Source organism: Chenopodium album, chromosome 14 (assembly GCF_948465745.1).
Source record: "Chenopodium album chromosome 14, dcCheAlbu1.1, whole genome shotgun sequence".
NCBI lineage: Eukaryota > Viridiplantae > Streptophyta > Magnoliopsida > Caryophyllales > Amaranthaceae > Chenopodium > Chenopodium album.
Window position 1 is genome coordinate 10,775,796 of NC_137847.1, and position 20,586 is coordinate 10,796,381.

At 34.0% G+C, this 20,586-nt stretch overlaps 1 protein-coding gene across 1 annotated transcript; it reads left to right on the top strand.

Annotated features, from left to right (window-relative positions):
- Positions 1-745: 745 nt before the first annotated feature.
- On the top strand, positions 746-20,037 carry LOC145580048 (diacylglycerol O-acyltransferase 1-like). The gene is made up of 16 exons (XM_081637369.1): positions 746-1,459; positions 4,731-4,811; positions 4,925-4,998; positions 5,102-5,177; positions 5,434-5,501; positions 6,143-6,266; positions 6,619-6,705; positions 7,860-7,961; positions 8,068-8,204; positions 9,747-9,828; positions 9,953-9,973; positions 16,707-16,769; positions 17,355-17,402; positions 18,455-18,517; positions 18,667-18,720; positions 19,514-20,037. Exons 1-16 carry the CDS (start codon positions 1,070-1,072, stop codon positions 19,616-19,618), a joined length of 1,575 nt encoding a protein of 524 aa, XP_081493495.1. The 5' UTR covers positions 746-1,069; the 3' UTR covers positions 19,619-20,037.
- Positions 20,038-20,586: the final 549 nt, after the last annotated feature.

Consider the following 20,586-nt stretch of genomic DNA (forward strand, 5'->3'; position numbering starts at 1 on the left):
ACGAACAAAAGCATATGGATCAATCTAAAGTATACTCACATACAAAAAACTTAAATCCTTAGGAGTATAAATTTCAACATTCAAAAATTCACTAAACTAAACTACTCTCTCTATATTTTTATAAGTATTACTCTTTGACCGTTATAATTTTAGTCGTTTAGTCAATTTAATTGAATAAATAAAATTATAGTAAAATGAAGTAGTTGGAATATTAAAAATTTGTAAAAAAAAAAAATTTAGCAGGGTTAACAGTTTTGTAGGAAACTACTCCTAATGAATATGAGAGGAAATAAATCATAAATTATAATGTTAAAAAGTACGAGTACTAGTTTTTTTGTAAAAAAAAAAAAAAAGAAATATATTGCTCTCTCCATCATTTTTAAATACTTGCTCCATTTTTCTATACATGGAGTTTTAGGATAAATTGGAAAAAGTAATATAATATGGAGATTGTGAAAGAATAAAATATTGTATAAAGTAAATATAGTTGATAAAATTAGAGGAGATAGAATATAAAAACACTTTAAATAAGAAAATAAAACAAGTATTTAAAAACAGAAGAAAATTTAAATGATGGATGGACAAAATCCCCTTTCTCCGGCACTAGAAAACAACGGAAAAAAAAAATACTCGTATGCAAAGCCTTATATGTCCACGGTGCACCGACCCATACGTGGGAAGAGCTTATGTTACTTAAATTCATTTAATTTTGCAATTTCTGTCAGACTCTAACCCGTGTTTCAATTTCAAGACCCCTCCTCTGATTTCACCTTTTTTCATTTTCTCTCTCCTACCATTTGCAAACAAAACAACAAGTATCCAAAGACGATCAATTTCGAAAGTGCCCAATCTAGAAGAATCTAGATTCAATTTCTACTCCAAATTACACTTTAATTACAATCATTATTAACGAATTTTCATACTATAATTCATCACATCAATTTTAACCAAAATTTTCCTTATTTATCTCTTCAATTTCGTCTCATTTTTTAGTTTTTCTTCAACAATTTGATTCTATTTTTGCATGATAAAAATTCGAATAACTTTCTAGAAATCGAGTTTTTCTGTTATGGCGATCTCAGAATCGCCGGAAATTATCGGTGCGACGGAGATGACGACTGCGATGGCGGCGGACTATGGCGATTCTGTTCGTCGGCGAGGTAGTGCAGCTGGTGGTGCGAGTGTTAAAGCTTCTACTTCTTCAATTTCGGAAGAATTGGAGGATTTGAAGAAGGTCTCTAATGGCGAAGCTGGTGACAGAATTGTTGATGGCGCTGATAATAATGATAGTGAAAGGAATAATTCTGAGAATGTTAATGGTGAAGGTGAAGCTAAGGTTGTTAATGGCGGTGGAGCTCAGGATTTTGAAACCGCGATTCGGTACTCGTATCGGCCGTCTTCTCCTGCTCATCGGAAGATTAAGGAGAGTCCTCTTAGCTCCGACGCCATTTTCAGACAGGTTTGCATTTTTTTTTTTTGGTTTGTAATTCATAAATGTTGCTATATTTGTTTTAATTTTATTTGTTGCTACAGCTTATAACGAAGTAAATTTTTTGCATACATTTATTGTGAAATTAGTGTTTACAATTTTATGTTGCGAAATGATTGTGAACAAATTAAGTTGAGTTGGATTGCAATTATTGTGAAATGAATGTAAATATCTTCAATGTTAGACAATTTGAAGTTTTAATTATGGACCTTGACTTGAGTTGTAATGTTATATTCAACGTTTGATTAATTTAATGTTAAATTCGCGATGAAGAGGTACAGAAGCATACATTTTGATTTCTGCAGCTTGCTTTCGGTAATGGTTGGTGCCAATGTCATCTACTTAGTTGACAAAGCTTAAAGTTTCAGATAACTAATTATTTCAGAAGGTTGGAACCTGGTGTAAAGTGTAAATGTACTTTGTACCTTGTTTAAGAAGCTAACCAATTTGAATCAGCAATATTAAATACTGGAATTGAATTGTGAAATGGAAAGAATAGTAGTAGGAAAAAGGTATTGGGGGGAGATTGTGCCGGGAAGATTAAGCTGTGAAGGATAAAGGAATTTTCTTGTGAATATGTTGATGGGTTTTAAAAAAGTTTTAAAGCAATTAAGAGTGTGTTTTTTTACGTATACAAACAATTAGTCTTTCACATTTGGTTCCTAATGTAAGAAAATAGAAACTTAGTTGTTAAGGTTGCGCAAAAAAAAAAAAAAAAAAAAAAAAACCTAGGTGTTAAGATTGTATTGTTTGACTGATTTCTAGGGGTTATACACGAGATCATGAGATGATTAACTATCAGATTTTTGTAAAGATCGTTTAAGGCATATTATCCTCAAATTAACTTTGATGTTGACCCGCATGAAGGTGTTATGATGTATTCAATTTGTATGAGGAAGGCTTGCCTTTTCCCCGGTTTGATAGCACAAAGATAATATCATAATTTGTTGAGAAGATATGCATGACAAAGAGGCCACTGTAGCTTGGTCTTTAAATTACACCTCTTTTTATATCATAATGCTGGAAAGAAAACCTTGGTTAGACCCCTACTCCCCTAGCATAGGCCTATTGTTACTCATCTATATGATTATAGAATGTAACTACAGACAATTAGAATCAAATTATATGAGAAAAAAAGGGTGATTGTATTCATGATTGTCCATAAAGTCACCTGCCCAATTATCTTTCGCCTGCAGTGAGAAACAGAGGAAACCATTGAAGGTCCATTTTATAATCATCTAAGACTTTCTAACATTCTAGACATGCCAATTTCGAAGGATATGTATTATTACCTTACATACAAATTATCTCCCTCAAGGCCTCAATTAAATTTTTTTGAAAATTGGCTGCGTTGTAACTTCCCCATGACTACCAGCGTCTCTTTAATGTAATATTATCTGATTGTTTCTGATATTCAGCTTGCACACTTGTAAGGGTAAGCTGAGTCCTTTTAATTTCGGAAATTTTATCTGGCGGTTTTTGGAGGTATATTCACTGGGACTGCAGTGCAACTGATTATGTTTCTCAATTGTTTTAGAATTATGGCGGTTGGATCACTATATACTTTTTTTTTTTCCCCCTGTAATGAACCTCAACTTTTTATATTTTTTGCTCTTTGATGCTGTACACATCTTCTAAATCAAGTCAATGATATCATTCATTTGCTCTTCTGAAGAAAAAGGAGACCTATGACCTTGACAGTGAAATATAGGCATACATGAAGATTGAGGTTTCATTAATACTAGCCAGTACAGAACACAGTCCAACAAATTTGGTGGCCAATATTTTCAGCATAATGATTCAGAAGGGAAATAATTGATTGTGAAGTTTGTGATCTTAGTATACATGACCTCTTTCTATCCTGATTTATTAACAGATCCAGGTTTTGCTTGCCCAACACTTTTGTTTTTCTTTCTCCTTATTGGACCAAGATTCCTTTTGTGACCAATGGTATCTATAGAGAGATTGGTCCGGAAAGTCCAGTTTTGGTGAATAGATGGTGTATAAGATTGTATATTCCAGAAATCTGTGTTTGTATTAGGTTACCTTCCCTGAAAGCAGACATCTGTTCTGCATCTGCAGCTTCCCTAATATACCAAGAAACTATGCATATGGTTGGTCATAGGCGGGCTCATATCATTTTGTGCAAATGCAATTTAAAGGTTGTTTTCTAAAAACCTTCCCAGTAGGCCTTCCCAATTTTAATGTAGTAACATTTGATGTTGAAAATTGGACCAAATGGAATCATCTGGTTCATGGATATGGTAGAGGGAAAGAAGATCAATGTAGTCTAGAACCACCTGTAATTGCCAGTCAATTGGTTTTCCCTTTGGTTACCTGACATTAACCATCATCAGTATGTATAAAATATGGATACTACTCTGTCAATAAAGATGTTTTATGGGTGAAGGAGCACATGTTGCTTTTTGGAAATGGACAATGTGCTGGATATCGAGTCAACCTGCTCATTTTAATGCATGTGCAAAGAACTCTATTTGATTTGTTTGTTTTGATCTGAAAGATGATCCATGAAATTAAGAAAAAGAAAAGGGGCCCTTTTTGAGTCTTTCCCTCCAATTTGGATTGCGTGGTTGATCTAAACCAAGTGTTCTGCTCATTTATCCTTCTTGCTTACAGTCTTCTGTAGTCTTGCCTTAATCTACATTCTTGGTCCAGTTATATTTAACATTAGTATGACTTGAAAAATTTTATGCACATGAAGAGAGTGTTAAATATTGTTAGATAAAGTTCCTTGCTCAGTTGTTGAGAATTATTTGGTTTATCAAGTTGTATTGGGTTAAAGGATATACAATATTCGTCAATCTTAGACTAAGACTAAAATAGTGTAAGGTTGCGCTCTTCTATCCTCCCTACACCATGTCCTGACCCAAAACCTCACAAATTACTGGTGTAATAACGGCCTGACTGATATTGGTTTCTCTTAGTTGAAAAGATCGCTTTCATATCAAGAGCTGCAATTTTTCCGTGTCGCATGGCTGTCTATAACTGAGTTTGTTGCCCCAAGTAAAATATAGGCGTTAGATTTTGATAAAGATTTCAATTTGCTCGTGGACAACTATCGCTGGATTGATTAAATTATTAAATGCTAGAGAGTGAGGGCCCTTGGATTAGGTTATATTGGGCAACATTTTCTTGCAACTACCTATGCTAAGCAACATCTTCTTGGTATCGTCCATTTTTGTTGTGTTATCTTTATTATTAATCAAATTATCTGTTGCAGAGTCACGCTGGTCTCTTCAATCTTTGTGTAGTAGTACTTGTTGCTGTGAACAGCCGTCTTATAATAGAAAACCTCATGAAGGTTAGTACCATCTAATTTCATTTGTTTTTTTTTATCATTTTTGTTGAATAGCCAGGCTTAATTTCAGCTCTGCGGGTTAAATTGATGTTTTGGTAACATGAAAATGTTTGCAGTATGGATTGTTGATACGAGCTGGTTTCTGGTTCAGCTCAAAGTCCTTTAGGGATTGGCCTATATTTATGTGCTGGTAATTATCATTTAGTATGAATACCTTTTACTGACAAGTCATCTGTTATATGCATGGATGATCCTGAATTTTTTTATGTACTTTTGCGTATTTTATCTTGCAGTCTTTCACTCCCAATTTTTCCATTCACTGCTTTCTTGGTAGAGAAGTTGGCACAAAGAAGGCGTATTACTGATCCGGTAAGCTATCTTAATGCAATAAAATGTTATCCAGTTGCTGATTTGTGATTTGGGCCTCTTTTTGAACTATTCCTCCATATTTCTTACCTTGTTCCTGGAAGCCGCTCTATGGATTTCGTCATTTTATTTTGCTAATATATTTGTTGTTATTTCTACTACATGATATGAATGCTCTTGTGTTCTACCTTTCTATTAGCTGATCTTGTCTCAAACTTTGTAGGATATTTATGTATTAATAATCTGATTGATTGTGTAGGTTGTTGTCCTGCTTCATATACTGATTTCCACAATTACCATCTTATATCCAGTTTTTGTAATACTCAGGTTGGTTTCCTGACACCTTTATGTATCATCCACTCTGTCTCAATGAATGTGTTCACTTATCATGTTAAATAGTCTCAGGGAAAAAGTTGGGGGCTTGGTATTAAATATTATTGTAATAAAAAGGTAGATTTGATGAGATATAGTGGGGTATTTAATTTCTTGAATGAAGGAGAGGGTGAGACCCCCCTAGCTTTAAGTAGTAATAACTGATAAGAGAGAGCCTAAAGCACCATTGCCAAATTTAGGAAAGTGAGCAAACTAAGTTCAGATGGATAGAGTGTATACATGTTTTGCATCATATCAAATATCAATCTTGTCAGACTTTTTTTGTTTTTTTAAAAAAAAAGAACCCGCAATAACATATGCTCACTGGAGTCACTGGCAAAGCGCAAAATGATGAATGTATCTATTTTTTTTCCTATCTTTGTAGTCATTGTCATGTGTAGTCAGTTATGATAATTATGAGTGGCATGCAGGTTACATGCAATGCTGTTCTCAACTATCATTTTACCTGTTGTCTCGTGTGTAGCTCATCTACTAGTCCACTATATCTAATGCTTGCTCTATGCATTCTTCAGATGCATTCCACAAAATGGTTCAAATTAACTTATCAATAATCATAACACCTACTATCTTTGCAGATGTGATTCTGCTGTTCTTTCTGGTGTCATTTTGATGCTTTTTGCTTGCACCATGTGGTTAAAGTTGGTATCATATGCACATACAAACTATGATATGAGAGCGATTGCCAAAGCATCTATTAAGGTAACTGAAATGGTTTCATATTTTATCTTCTTTTATTGCTCAATTTTCTCTTCCTTATGGTGTAATTCTGAAGTAACATTCTGCAACAGCTTTACTTCTACCATTGCTGCTTTACAACCTTATATAAGAGTTCCTAGCTCAACTTCTAGCATAGATTCATAGCTTACTTTGTAACTTAAATAAATGATTATATATCCTTTGTATCATAAGCTGTTGGGGGAATTACAATTCCCATAGATAGCTTACTGAATTCCTGCTTTTCAAGACGATTTATCTTCTAAAATAATTTTATCTTGTTGTGATATACTCTAGTATTTATGCTTTCCCTTATTGATTTTTAGTTTGGTTTCAGGAGGATGTACTACTAATGGAACTCCCATATGATGTAAGCATCGAAAGTCTGGTGTACTTCATGGTCGCTCCAACACTATGTTACCAGGTACTTAGAAATTTAGCCCACTTTGATATTAGATCATGCTTGTGGTTTTTAATGCTTACCTCTTTCCACCTCTGCTAGAATTTTGGTACATCTATATATTGAAGATTTAATCCATCTTTTGCTTCTCAACCTTTCCATGGTCATCACTTTGAGTGCTTTTGTAACTTCTCTGTGTACTGAAGCATTATTTAAGTGAAGTGGTAATTGTGAGCAGGAAGGCAGTTGACTATGGACTGTCATTTTGAAGTGAATAAGTGTGACTTGCTTATACTTTCCTATTAAAGTTGTCATATGTGATTTTCTTCAAACAGTCGTTCAGTTAGAAAATGCTTTTTTCCACCGTCATTCTCTATGTGCATTATCAATGAAGTAAATTATTGGTCTTTGACTTTTTAATTAGTGGATAATTAAAAAGTCTTGCTGAATTTTGGGCTGCTGCTAAACAATGAAGCAGCAGATTATGGGTGTTGCACTGATGACTATGGTCATTCGGATACAGCTCCTCTGTTTTTGCAGGGGTTATGTATACATGTTACCTCCATTTCCCCTCTTGAGGTGGGATCAATTTTGAAAGCACTGGGAGAGTTTTGTTGCTGATGTTAAATTTTGGGGAATCAATTTTCCATCTCTATTAAGTTCGGCTGGGAAAGCTTATAATGCTTATCGACCCATATTTCGGATAGGTGATGTTTATGAGAGATACAATTGTGACATACTTTATCGCAATTTTAATGTTCCAAGTTCAATTAGTTATCAGATTTCTTCACATGATAAGTTATCCAAGTGTTACTATGAAAGTATGAATAATTATGGTATTCTGTGAACCATGAGTTCATGCTTTTGAAACTGTCTTTAATTGTAGATAGTAGATTGCGTGTGATGATATTTCATCAGTCTGTAAAAGTGCAACTTGACTGCTTATTAATGCCTAAAGTTTGTATGTTGTGTATATTCTGTGCTGTTAACCTATTCCAATATTGCCCACTTCCATTCATTAGTTTTTAGTTGCTTTTAAATTGTTATCATGAATTAAGGGTACCAATGGGAGCTCGCATATCACACATATAAATTTTTTTCAGTGTGTATATGGAGTGTGTTCACTTAATCATCAAAAAATGTGCTTGATGTGTTATGGACTCTGTTCTATTTTGCAGACAAGCTATCCTAGGACCGCATGCATTCGCAAAGGATGGGTGGCTCGACAAGTATTAAAATTGGTGATATTTACTGGAGTAATGGGGTTCATCGTTGAACAAGTCTGTTCCTTTTATCTATTAATTTGATCTTTTTCCCCTGCTTTCCTATCTCAGTCGTTATCTTGACAATTTTTTTTTTCTTTTTCTTGTTGCTATGTTTTTGTAGTATATCAATCCAATTGTACAAAATTCACAGCATCCTCTGAAAGCAAACTTATTGTATGCAATTGAAAGGATTTTGAAGCTGTCAGTGCCAAATTTATACGTGTGGCTGTGCATGTTTTATTGCTTTTTCCACCTCTGGTGAGTTGATTGCTACATCTCAATCTGTTTACATGTTCTCCAAGTTATTTTCTATTTATCTGCTGGAATTTTCCTCCCCCCCCCCCCCCCCCCCCTCCCAAATGCTCTCTCTCTCTCTCTGGAATTGACTTGATTACCATACATTAGAATGTCAATTATGAATAAAACCTGTTCCCTCTTTGATGTACACGTATAGTCAGCCATTTTTCCAAAAGAAATGTTTTCTTGTTTAATCAAATTTCTTGTAGCTGAACTCGTACAGATATCTTGACTTCATGTACTATTGGATTGGGCTTCTGTTGCAAAGTATGTTATATATTTGAGGCTCTGGTAACCGTCACTGAGTCACAGAAAAGGTTGTGCTACTTTGTCGTGGTGTTGTGTCAAGGGTTGTAATTGAAACAGCATGAGTTTTATATCACCTATATTAGTCACATCATCTTTTACTTCCCCGTGTTGCTCTTTTATCAGCCTTATCATTTCTGCATCAGTTTGGTTGATTAGAAAACAGGAACTTAGGGCTTGTTCGTGTTTTTTTTTTCCCTATTTTTTTGAAAACAAAAACTAAAAACAGGAAACTAGAAAAAGTCTTTTACTTTTCTGTTGTCAATTTTCAAAATTGTTATGATTTTGATAAGTTCTACCAATTGTTTTCAAAAAAAGTTCTACCAATTTTTTATTCATTATATGACACAAGCATTTATGTGAAGTTAGCTTCTCTGGTTAGGTTTATTCTGCGCTACCTTGGGTGTGTGAAGTTTGAACTCCATGATATCTTTGTAATTTTCTCTTTATTGTTCTTTCCAGATCTGATGAAATGAGATGTATTAAGACGGAATTTTGTAAATACCTTGTACTTAATTATCTTGAATATTTTAACCATTTCTTAATATTTTGATCGCCTAGAAGGGGCAAAAGAAACATATTGTTATTTCAACAATTTCTGAAGCGATAGATGGTGCTGCCATGAAATGATTAATATAGACTACTTTGGAATGGCCTATAGGCCCCATGTCCTGTATCAACTAAACACTGAGTTTCCAGCAAGTCACTATTTATTATGATCTTATAAAGGATTGCTAGTCCAATTTGCAATTGGAAGAATTAGGAATATTTTTTGTGGCTGATCAGAGCTTTTTCCTTGATGATAACCATTTACTATTTCTTGAAGCTCGATCTCTACGCCAGATGAACCATTTAATCAAGAGAACCCATGAACCAGAATAGAAGAGCTTGCCTCACCCATGAGTTGTTTGAACTTGTTGATAATGGATTTGACTATGTATAACTGCTTTCCGATGGAATGAAATAGGACATTGTGTGCTAGAGCTGCTTTCTTTTAGAAAAAGGAGATCTATGTTAATTAGACCCTTCATTTCATCTCAGTTGCCAATTAATTACATGAAACACCAAATTCTGCCACTTGGACACATAGTATAAGTTATTTATTGTATACCTTGGCCACAATTAAAATTATCTAGATACTTGCCATTTTACCATTTACTATATGTTTTTTAATACGTGGATGTCTTTCACTTTCAGGTTAAACATATTGGCTGAGCTTCTTAAATTTGGTGACCGTGAGTTTTACAAGGATTGGTGGAATGCAAGAACATTCGAAGAGGTAGACTTCATTTATGAGATAAAACTTTGAGCTCTTACATGTCAATAGTGTATACATTGTTGCTGATGATTTTGTCCCCCTTGTTTCTGTTCTGTTTGCTCGTGAAATGGATGACTTCCATCAGTATTGGAGGATGTGGAATATGGTATGTTTCCTGTAAACTCATGCCTGTTTTATTCTCATTTATAGGCATTAGTCGCTAAGTCATTTTCCTTGATGTGTATAAAATTCAATGCAGTTAGGTTATGATAATATATTTGGTTGTCTAGGAAGAGTCAATTTGGGAAGATTGAGTTTAGTATTGTAGATTGTAGAAGAAACAACGTAACGATAAATGTAGACGAGAATGACTACAACTTCTGATAAAAGAAGTAATCTTTATTCATTGACATTATCTCACCACCCATAGTATTTAGGTTTCGGTATTTTCTCCACCTAACTACCTCTTCTATATATATATATATATTTTTGGAAAAATGGATATTAAGGAGAGATCATTTTGGATTTTGCATAATCTTATGACTTGATTTTGGCTAATACTTAATTTCAAGGAAGAGTGATCCTCACCTGGCGACGAGCAAAACCAATCCAAATATATACTTTATACTTGTATATTTTAGTTGCCACGTTTATATTTTTCTTCCTTTCTTGACACGTGTCTTTTAGTACATTTTCCAATACACAAATTCAACCATTATATCTTTAATTATCATTTAAAGTTGATGATTTGAAAATACACATTAAGACGAATCTATCAAAATCCCTTACGACTATGATTTTTCTTATCCATAGATCACAAAAGTTAGTCAAAGTAGAATTTGTGAATAGTGTCAACTTTTTAATGTGAGTTAGAGAATTAGATGTGGTAGTGTTTAAATGGAGCAAACTATAAGGTTTTGGTTCAAAAAGTGGTTAAAGTAGTTGATTTGCCTTAGAGTAAACTTAGACCCTAACTTTAATTGGTTTTGGTTTAACTAAAAGAAAAGAAGAGAAAGGAAGGAAAGGGAAAAGAAAGGAAAAGGAAGGTGAAGAGAGTTAAAATTTATAATTTGTAACTTTATTTTTTCACTTTCTAGTCGAATTCCTCCAAATTTGGGAGGAAAGGAAAGCTTAAAATTTGTAAAGGAACTTTCCTCCCAATTCCCTTTGTTCAACCAAACATGGGAACATGATTAGAATCCTTTTCTTTCTTTTCATTTCCATCCAAATCCCTTCAACCAAAAAGGGTCTAAAGGATGAAAGCGCCTAAGCACAAGGACACTACATGATCGAATGTGGATGTGAAATCTGCAATTAAGAAAAAAGTTGTTATTCTACTTAGCTTAGCAAAATTTAAAGATGAAAACTATTGTGAAGAACATGGATACTAAAGGTAAGAAGAAAGAAAAAAAGGTGTTAGAGAGGCTAAATTTATGGTTTATAAGGGTTGTTTACGACAAGCTAGATTTAAGGGATGGTGTAAAAGATATCATTAAGATACTTAGGAGACAAGTAATGACCAAGGATCTTTGCATTGTGAAATGCGTGAAGGGTAAAACTCAAAGGACTCTTGCTAAGAAAAAGGATATATGCGAGAAATATTTTGATAAGTTTTGTTGGTGGAGGTTAAGGTTGTTACAAGAGATGTCTCATTTGAGGTTCAAGAATACAATTGGGAGTTCATAAGAAGGATTCTAAAAGTCAAGTTACATAAGGAATGACGAAAATGGTATTAAGGAAAGTAGTTGGGCAGTTTTTATTTTTATTGAGGTTTAGATAGCTAGAGAAAGTTGGTATTGATTGGTTAACAAATCAATATAACAAGATTTAGAGGACAAACAAAACATTGAAAGAGTGGATGAAAAGCACTTTGGTATTATTTATAAAACAAAGAGGGTGGTGAGGAATATTAAACTATGGCGGTAATGCCCGTATGAATCTTATCCGCCGTACATGTAATTGTGGGAGAGGTTGATTGAACATAGATGTTAATTTGAAGAACCAGTTTTGTAAAAGATGGACTACCATAAAAGCTATCCATCTAATGAGACAAAATATTAGGGAGTACATATATCTCCCCCTTTTCGTTTGGGTGTCTTTCTATTATACTCCTTATTCCTTATTACATTTCTATCTTTCTTGTTTGCTTGAATGTCTTAATCCCATAAGTGGGGTCGGCTACATGATTCAACATGAGGACTTCCAAAGGGACATCCATTCTAGTACTACTCTCAATCGTTGTGGCTCATGTCAAGTGATGTGTTAAAGTTTTACACTGGCTATCAATGGCCTACCATAACTATCCTCCTTTATCCTGGATTGGAACTCGCAGTTGGAAACAAGTTTAATGCATTTCTATATGAAGAGTTATTTATCTATTTATGTTGCTCATTATAGGCGTCGCTTGAAGTGCGCCTACTTAAGCATTTGTGAATGTGCTTGGCAATCATAGAAAGTTGGATTTGACATATAATGACAGGGACAAAAAAGTAGGGAGCCGCTAACAAGTTTTTAAGAAATTTGTAAACCGTTCATGGTCGTTAAAGGAAACCATGAAAAGGGACAAACCGAAAGGAAACAATGATTTAATCCATGAAGGTTATACCCCATTCATAATCAATGAGATTAAACTCCATAGTGGTCATGAACCATAACTGGATATTCGGGGATAATGTTACAAATTGAGTCATGAAACCAATGCCGCCCGTATTGGCCTCTACTCGATTCTTATAGCGACATGTATTAATTGCAACCCAAAAGACATTCAAACCATATTCAATTTGCTCTAAACCAATTAATCTAAGTCAGTTGAATATTTAATGCACACATAAATCTAATTATTGTGACCATTTGAATTAAGCAACAAGATTAATAGGAACCTATACCCGTTGTCCAAATTTTCTTATTAGGCATGATTTTCAATTACATATTCCCTATTAAACATGCAATAGAGGTAACCAAAGCAAACTAGAATAAATTAAATAAATGAATGAGCATGCATAAAAATATTGGAAGCAACTAGATAATAATTAAAGAACGAATCAAAAGCATCCTAAACATGATACTAAATAATTATTAATAAAATCCTAGACATATACTAATAATTAAAAATAAATCCTTAAACATGATAATAGTAATCAAAGCATTAAAACTAATTAGAGTAAATAAAACTAAGAGAATTAAATATTCACTTTGATTGTGCAACCTGGAATACTACATCATGAATAAATTCTTAGTAACTTCAATAAAAATAATAAATCAAAAAATTAAATTAAATATTTAAAGAAATTAATATCACCTTCGGGATTATACCTTCACGCCTTAGGAAAAAAGGTAGAACCTTCGGATCTTGTTTTGAACTTTGAATTACTTGAATAGAATTAGAAATAAAGCTAAGAACAATAGAAATTGTACGTCAAAGCTTTTAAGTGTAAGCCTTTTGGGATGATTCGGAATTGATAAAATATTTGTATGGATGCCAAATTCGCCTCCTAAAAATCAGAAATAAGGGTGGCATTTATAACATATAAAACGAGTAAAGATAGATATTCTAAAAGAAGATAGATTTTAGAAAACGCGTTGCAAGGGTCAGCAATTTGCGGTTTTTGTTTTTTTCATAACTTTTGATCTAGAACTTGTAATAAAATACATAATATATCGTTGGAAACCTATGAAAGTCTACTTTCCAACCCAATTGGAATCAGATTAAAATCGTCTGTAGAATTCGAGATATAATCGAAATAGTGGAACGGTGTCTGTTTTTTATAGAGTTTAGTATTTTAATTATATTTTTTTCGTTTCGAATCGGAATTGAGCTTATGATAATATCATTGGAAAGCTTATTTTCAAGGGCTATCCAACCATCTAGAACTTGGATTAAATGTATGGGACAAAAATCATATTTACTCGGTTTTGGGCTGCAATTATCAATGCTATATCACATTAAAAAAATTTCCTACCAAAAACCTTTTTTTTTCCTTAAAAAGCAATAAGATAATTGATAAAAATAAAATAAAATAAAATAACACAGCCTAAATAAAAAAAACAATAACAACTTTAAAGAAATAAAATATTAAACGTATACAAAATCTATAAACTAATACAAACTTTATATAAATATAATTTTTTTCCTGTGAATATCGGACAAAAGATAAAACTGGGTGAGGATTTATGGATTTTAAGCTAATGAAATGGCTAAAATGGTTTAGGAAATGATAGTGGGTTAGAACAAAAGGACTATACAATTAATTCTTAGACCTTTTATGCGAATCGGACCAAATTAGGCAATGAAGATTGTTTCGTCATCTAGCTTTGGTTGGGGAGACATTTTTAAGTGTCTATACTTACCTTAGTGACTAAGTGGTCGACTATTATGCATTTCTATCTGATGAAATGGTCATTTACTGTTCTGTTGTACACTTAACATGACCCCTAAACAACACAAAACCCGAAATTTACCCGACTCGAAAGTGTAGTTGACCCGATACCCTAAATGACCCAACTCAAAGTTGACCTGATGTGATTTAACTCGAATTTCTTGACTCGAACGGACCCGATACTTGAAATGTCCCACTAATATTATCTTATACCCAAACTAAAAATGCCTAGTGCAAGACATGACTCAAATTGTTTCATCCCCAACCGTAACTGTACTCAAATTGATAGTGCTTAATAAAATAAAAAATTTATCGATTTCAGCTTGATCCACAATATGGACACAAAGTAGAATAACCCGAACATGACTCGAAACCTGTATTGACCCGACTTGAACCCAATCCAAATGTTAGCTGAACATGACCCGACTCGAAATTGACCCAACATATACCCGACCTGAATGACCCTTTTGCCAAATCTACTACTGACTAGGGAATCTTTTTTGTGGACCTTATGGGAATTTTTAAGATCCTTTATAATTCAGTATAACAGAAATTAAGTTAATATAATAGGGAAGTTTGACTACTGTGACAAATTGTCAATCATATACTACTTATTGGTGTTTTTATTAGGGGTGAGCAAGATCGGGTATCCAGTCAAGTTGAAGGGAATTGGAACCGGACCCGGTTAGTACCGGGTCCAAAAAATTGGACCCGGTATTGGACCCTTAGTTTTAAAAAGCGCGCCTAGGCACAAGGCTCACAAAGGCGCACGTCAGTGCGTTTTAACCATTTTTGGCGCAAGCTCCTACCAAAAGCGCGCGCCTTGGTGCGCCTCATACTGCCTTTGCCAAGGCGCAAGGCGTTGCGCCTAGGTCGCTTAACAGTCAAACGCTAGAGAGAATGGCGATTTGAGTTAAATCTACCTAAAAAGACCAAAAAAATTTTGCAAATTAAAACTTACCCATTCTTTATTTTACAATTTCGAACAAAAACCCTCAATTAATTGCATTAATTAGCTTCAATTTTACCCCAAAATCAAAAGCCCTAAATATCAGAAACCCTAATTTGCGAATTCCGAAATAATTGGGGAAATTAGATGTGATTCCGATGGATTTCGGCACCGGAATAATCGCATTGTCGCCTGCAAAGCTCTCCCAGGTCAGTCTTCCTTTTTTCTCTTTCTTTGATCTTTTTTTTCCTCCTCCTTCGATCCTCTATCTTTCATTCTATGTCTTTACGCCCCTTTTTGACGCTGACTACCTTTTTTTTTGTTTAAAAAAAAAAAAGTCTATTCTAAAAATAAATTTAAGCTTTTTATTTAACCAGCTTTAATTTTTTTTAAACATACATAATACTTGGTACTAAGAAAGCAGTAAAATATATATAAATTAAAAATTAAAAACTATGCGCCTCATATACGAAAGGCGCGCGCTTGCGCTTTGCGCCTAGGCTCCAGGGACGTTTTGCGCCTCGGTGTGCCTCGCGCCTTTTAAAACTAAGATTGGAACTGATCCTAACCGGGTCCAATAAACTCGGAACTGGTCGGGGATCCAGTTGGAATCGGTTCCAAAACGGGTACCCGCTTATCATCATCTAATTGGATCGCGGCGCTATGGCTTCAACCCAAAAACAATCTGACTTTGAAATCAAATCTCATATAATCAAATGTCTTAAATCAACCTCAAAAGATTAGCTAATCATTAACAACAGTGCATTTATTTATATATAAAACAAAAAAAAATCAAAAAAATAACTCAGATTACTAGTAGAGTAGCAGATTCCTTTTGTATGTTTGAATGTTCGTTTTTGTATACATTTGCTTTCATCTAGTTGTAAGCATTCACTACTTTAGTTACATTTGTAGAGATAATTGAAAAGAGAAGGAATAAAAAAACATTTACAGTGAGACTAGCTAAGGGATGAAAGAGATTGAATGGGAAGTAAGAGTACGTGAGAGGACGAGAGTGAATGTGAGGTATGAGCCATACGACGGCTGTAAGATTGTTTTAAGTTTTAGGGTTTGGTAGATAGGGTTTATTTATGGGTAAGAAAACAGTATATAGGGTTATTGGGCTTGATAAAAAAAATGGGCCGCAAACTCCAATTAACTCTCATGGTCTAAATAAAACTGACATAGAACTAATTAACCGGGTACCCACCGGGTACCGGGTCCAATAAATTAGGACTTGGAATTGGAATTGGTTGCAACCGGGTCCTTGTTTTTGAAACCGGATCCGGACCCAGTTGAACCAGTTTCGGGTCTCAACCGGGTCCGGTTCCGGAACCGGGTAACCTTAATTTTTGCTCACCCCTAGTTTTTATCATTTGCAGTTCTCAAAATCTTTAAATCAATGAGTTTGGACTTTGTAGTACTCTAAAGTCTATAATAATTAAGTTTTAACCATTGAAGTAGTGTTAGATGTACTTTGCAACTGCAATGTTTGTTTTTGTATGTATTAACTGATTTATTTATTTTTTTTTTTTTCTTCTCTCTTCTCACTAAATTATATCTTCCCTCCATAGCCTGTACATAAATGGATGGTTCGCCATGTTTATTTTCCATGCTTGCGCAATGGAATACCCAAGGTATTGTCACTTATCTTTATATAAATATTTTTCTGGTTAGTGTTCGGCTGCTGCCCCTTTACTATATTTGGCATACTGCTGATACTTGATATATTGCAAGTCTTTTTACCATAAACCAGAATGGCTTTGAGATGGTCTCCTTGTGTCCCTTTATTCTGTCATCCACAGTTAATTGATTGGTAGACAATGAGTCTTCTCTGAAAGATAACTTGTTGGAAGGCAAAATAAAATATCTTGCAAATACAATCTTATTAGAGGATCTTAGGATTGCAATTAAAAATCTTCAACACACCTTGTCATTTATCATTACAGGCGTACTTAGTTAATTTTTATGAATGACAAATATTGTCAATCAAGTGGGAAAATTGTAAATAAGTGCAGTTTTTTACTGTTCATGGGCAAAACTGCTACTTTATCGGTTAAGCCCTATAACCGCTACAGTAGCGGCTTTGCCCATGAACAGTTAAAAAAGTGCACTTTTATACAATATTGCCACTAGATTGACAAATTTTGTCAATCATTAAGATTAACTTGTATTTTCTCTTTATCATTATGTTGATCTTAACAATAAATCTTTTCGTTCAGGGTGTTGCAGTATTGCTTGCCTTCCTTATATCTGCCATATTTCATGAGGTATCTCAGAAAACCTCTCTTTAGAGCTCTCTTGCATTAATAATTTATTTTTTTATTTTTTTATTTTTTTTATTTTTTTAATTTTTTTTTTATACTATTGTCTTAAACCCTAATGATTTTTTTTTTTTTTCATTATTTGCATGCTCTTTTTGCGATAACAACTTTGCTTATTAGTTTCTTCTAGATCTTCATCTTCAGAAAATAATAGGCTTATTCCTATATAAAGAAAACATTATTTGATATTTTGATTGATCAAAACTCAAAAGAGGTATCTACCTTTGTAACATCTAGGTGAACCTGAGCTTTCAGTCTGTCCAGGAAGTTGTATCCCTGTTGAAGTTCTCCAATCTTAGATATAGCTACAAAACTTGTATTTGATGAAGTTTCTGGTTGTAATTCTGCTTATTGTGATTGCAAAGCAAGAATTGACTCTTGAGCAAAATGTTGAATGGTCAGGGTCAGTCGGAAAAGTTTCCATATGAATACCAGTTTTATATGGCCTGCAAGTCTGTCAGATCTACTGAATTTAATTTTTTGTTTTTTCTAGTGCTGGAATCTGATTAAATGATAGGCAATCATATTAAATATCAGTATATGATTTGTGCTCATTATCTAGTAGGATATGATAGGATACGATATGGTATTGGCTTTCTGCATATTGAGGTGGTTTTTGTATTTTATAATTAGATCGGTATTTGGAAATGTCATGATGGGCATTTGTCGTAACATTGAGTTGCAACAAACTAGTCATCCAATGTCAGATTCTACAAATTTGGGTTGTCTTGCCAAATCTTTTGCCTTCTTTGATGCAATTGAATAGACATATACCTGGTATTTAGGGTGCTAGCCTACTGGATTATATTTTATGTGAAATTTTAACTTTAAAATTTTTTGTTCATGATATTACGAAGCAATATTTTGTTTCTATGTGTGATTTCTGAGCTGCTGTTATTTCAGTTTAATTGATTGGCTGTTTAATGGATGTGTTTATATATTGGTGATTTATGTTGACCTTATTTTGGGGTGTGACTTAAATCTATTTTGTTTCACAGCTATGCATTGCCGTTCCTTGCCAAATGTTCAAACTTTGGGCTTTTCTTGGTATTATGTTTCAGGTAAATTGGGCTGCCAAAGCCGTGTTGCACTGTCCTCTCTGACATTCCTTTTCTTTGGAGGACTATTTTTTAGCTCCTTGCCTTATATACTTTGTGAAAATATATGTATTTTGTTTTGCTGATAGTGCTCATGTTGTTTTCTAAATCAGGTTCCCTTGGTTTTACTTACAAATTTTCTGCAGAGGAAATTCCAGAGTTCAATGGTATGAATCACTTCTCTAGTTTTTTTCTGGGAGTTAAACTTTGGAAACGCTTTTAATCCAAATCACAAACAAAATGATTGTTTTAAAAGAAACGAAAGAATAGATAAGATGAGTTCTCTTTTTTTTTTTTTTGCTTTATCCCTGGAGGGAGGGGGAGGGGGAGGGGGGGGGGGGGGTTTAACGTTTTATGAGTGATCTATGTAGTGTTTTTTACTTTTAGTCCCCATTTTGTTTGATGTAAAACATTTTCAATGGAAAATTGGTTTTCAAGGAAAAGCACAATTGGAAAATGGAAATTAGTTTATTTTGTTTGGTTGCATACAAGAAAAGTTCAAGAAAAATAAAAAATAAGAGTGGGAATGTGAGGATGGATGAGAAAGAAGTAAAAAGGAGGTAAGGAGGAGGGAGGAAAATGTGGCTTCCCTTGTTTTGTAAAGGAAAATGTTTTCCATCATTAAGGATGTAATTTTCCACAATTGGGAAAATTATTTTCCACCCCTTCACAAACCAAACAAAGGAAAAGGGGAAAAAATGGAAAAATCATTTTCCATGAAAATATTTTTCATCAAACCAAACGGGGCCTTAGTGAACCTCTTATAGCTAGTAGCTGCACTTGCCTATATCATTTTCATATTCGTTACCCCACTTTCTCAATTAAGTTTGCTATTCAATGCCCAGCAGTTAGAACCTTCTGTTACTTTTCTTCAAATTGATTTTTCATCATATGTACAGGATAATTTCTTCAGTGCGTACTATTGTATATTAATTCTACCTTAATTTATGTTTATATCAGGTCGGAAACATGATCTTCTGGTTCATCTTCAGCATATTTGGCCAACCTATGTGCGTTCTCCTTTATTACCATGATCTAATGAATCGCATAGGCAAATCATCATGAAGTTTTTATAACTTGAGAAAAGGCAAATTAACTGCGTAAAAGCGATAGAGCTTATGCTACAATGCAGAGATCAGCTGTCGTTCCATTTCAAGATGCCATGTAAATGTTGGCCGTTGCTATTTCCTCATGCCAAGTGAGTCATTACATGACTTCATAATGTGTGAGCAATTTTGACTTGGAAATTACATGCACCCTTTCTAATACAGTAGTGTAGATGAATTATTGAATTAGGAGCAGAAACTTTCTGGAAAAAGCTGTACATGTGTGTTTTTGTTTCTGTTTCCTTTTGAGTTTTTGAGCAACATGTTGCTCAAATCTAAAATCTCATCTTATCATGTAAGATTCTGGGTAGCTTCCAGTTATCTTGGGTGCTCACAAGAAATAAAGTTTAAAATATATTCAAGAAAAATTATTTTGTCTGTAATGATTGTGGTCTCCTATGTGGTGTAGTCGAAGCTAAGAGCCGAGGTATGTGTTTGCTTCTCTACTTATTGTTAAGTTGATAAAGAAATTTCAGTATAACTGTTCCCCGCCTGAGCAATCTTGGTTTTAGTATATTTGATCTAAGTCTCTTCCTTCAGATGTGGAGCGGTTTTATCTTGTTTAGTGGATGAGTTTAGTTTGATGGTTGATACAGAAGTTTCTGTTTTCTAGTAGAACCTGAAGCAAAGTATCTAACACGAGTAAGTTGCAAATCTAGATGTCAACTTAATTTTGGAGGTAACTAGCTTTGATATTGGCAGTTTCCCCTTCTTCCATTATGTTGAGGTCCCTTCATGTTTGGAAGTTGAAGTACCGACATTGGTACATCAAATCTACTACGAAGTACTCTATAGTAGTTATGTGGTTCTCCTTGCATTGCATGTGGCTTTCAATTTCTGTAAAACCCATAAGAGTACAATGAAGTTGAAAAGTTTTTGTCTAATTTGTTTCAGTCTTGTGGATGGTCCTGGAGTGAGTGTGGAATT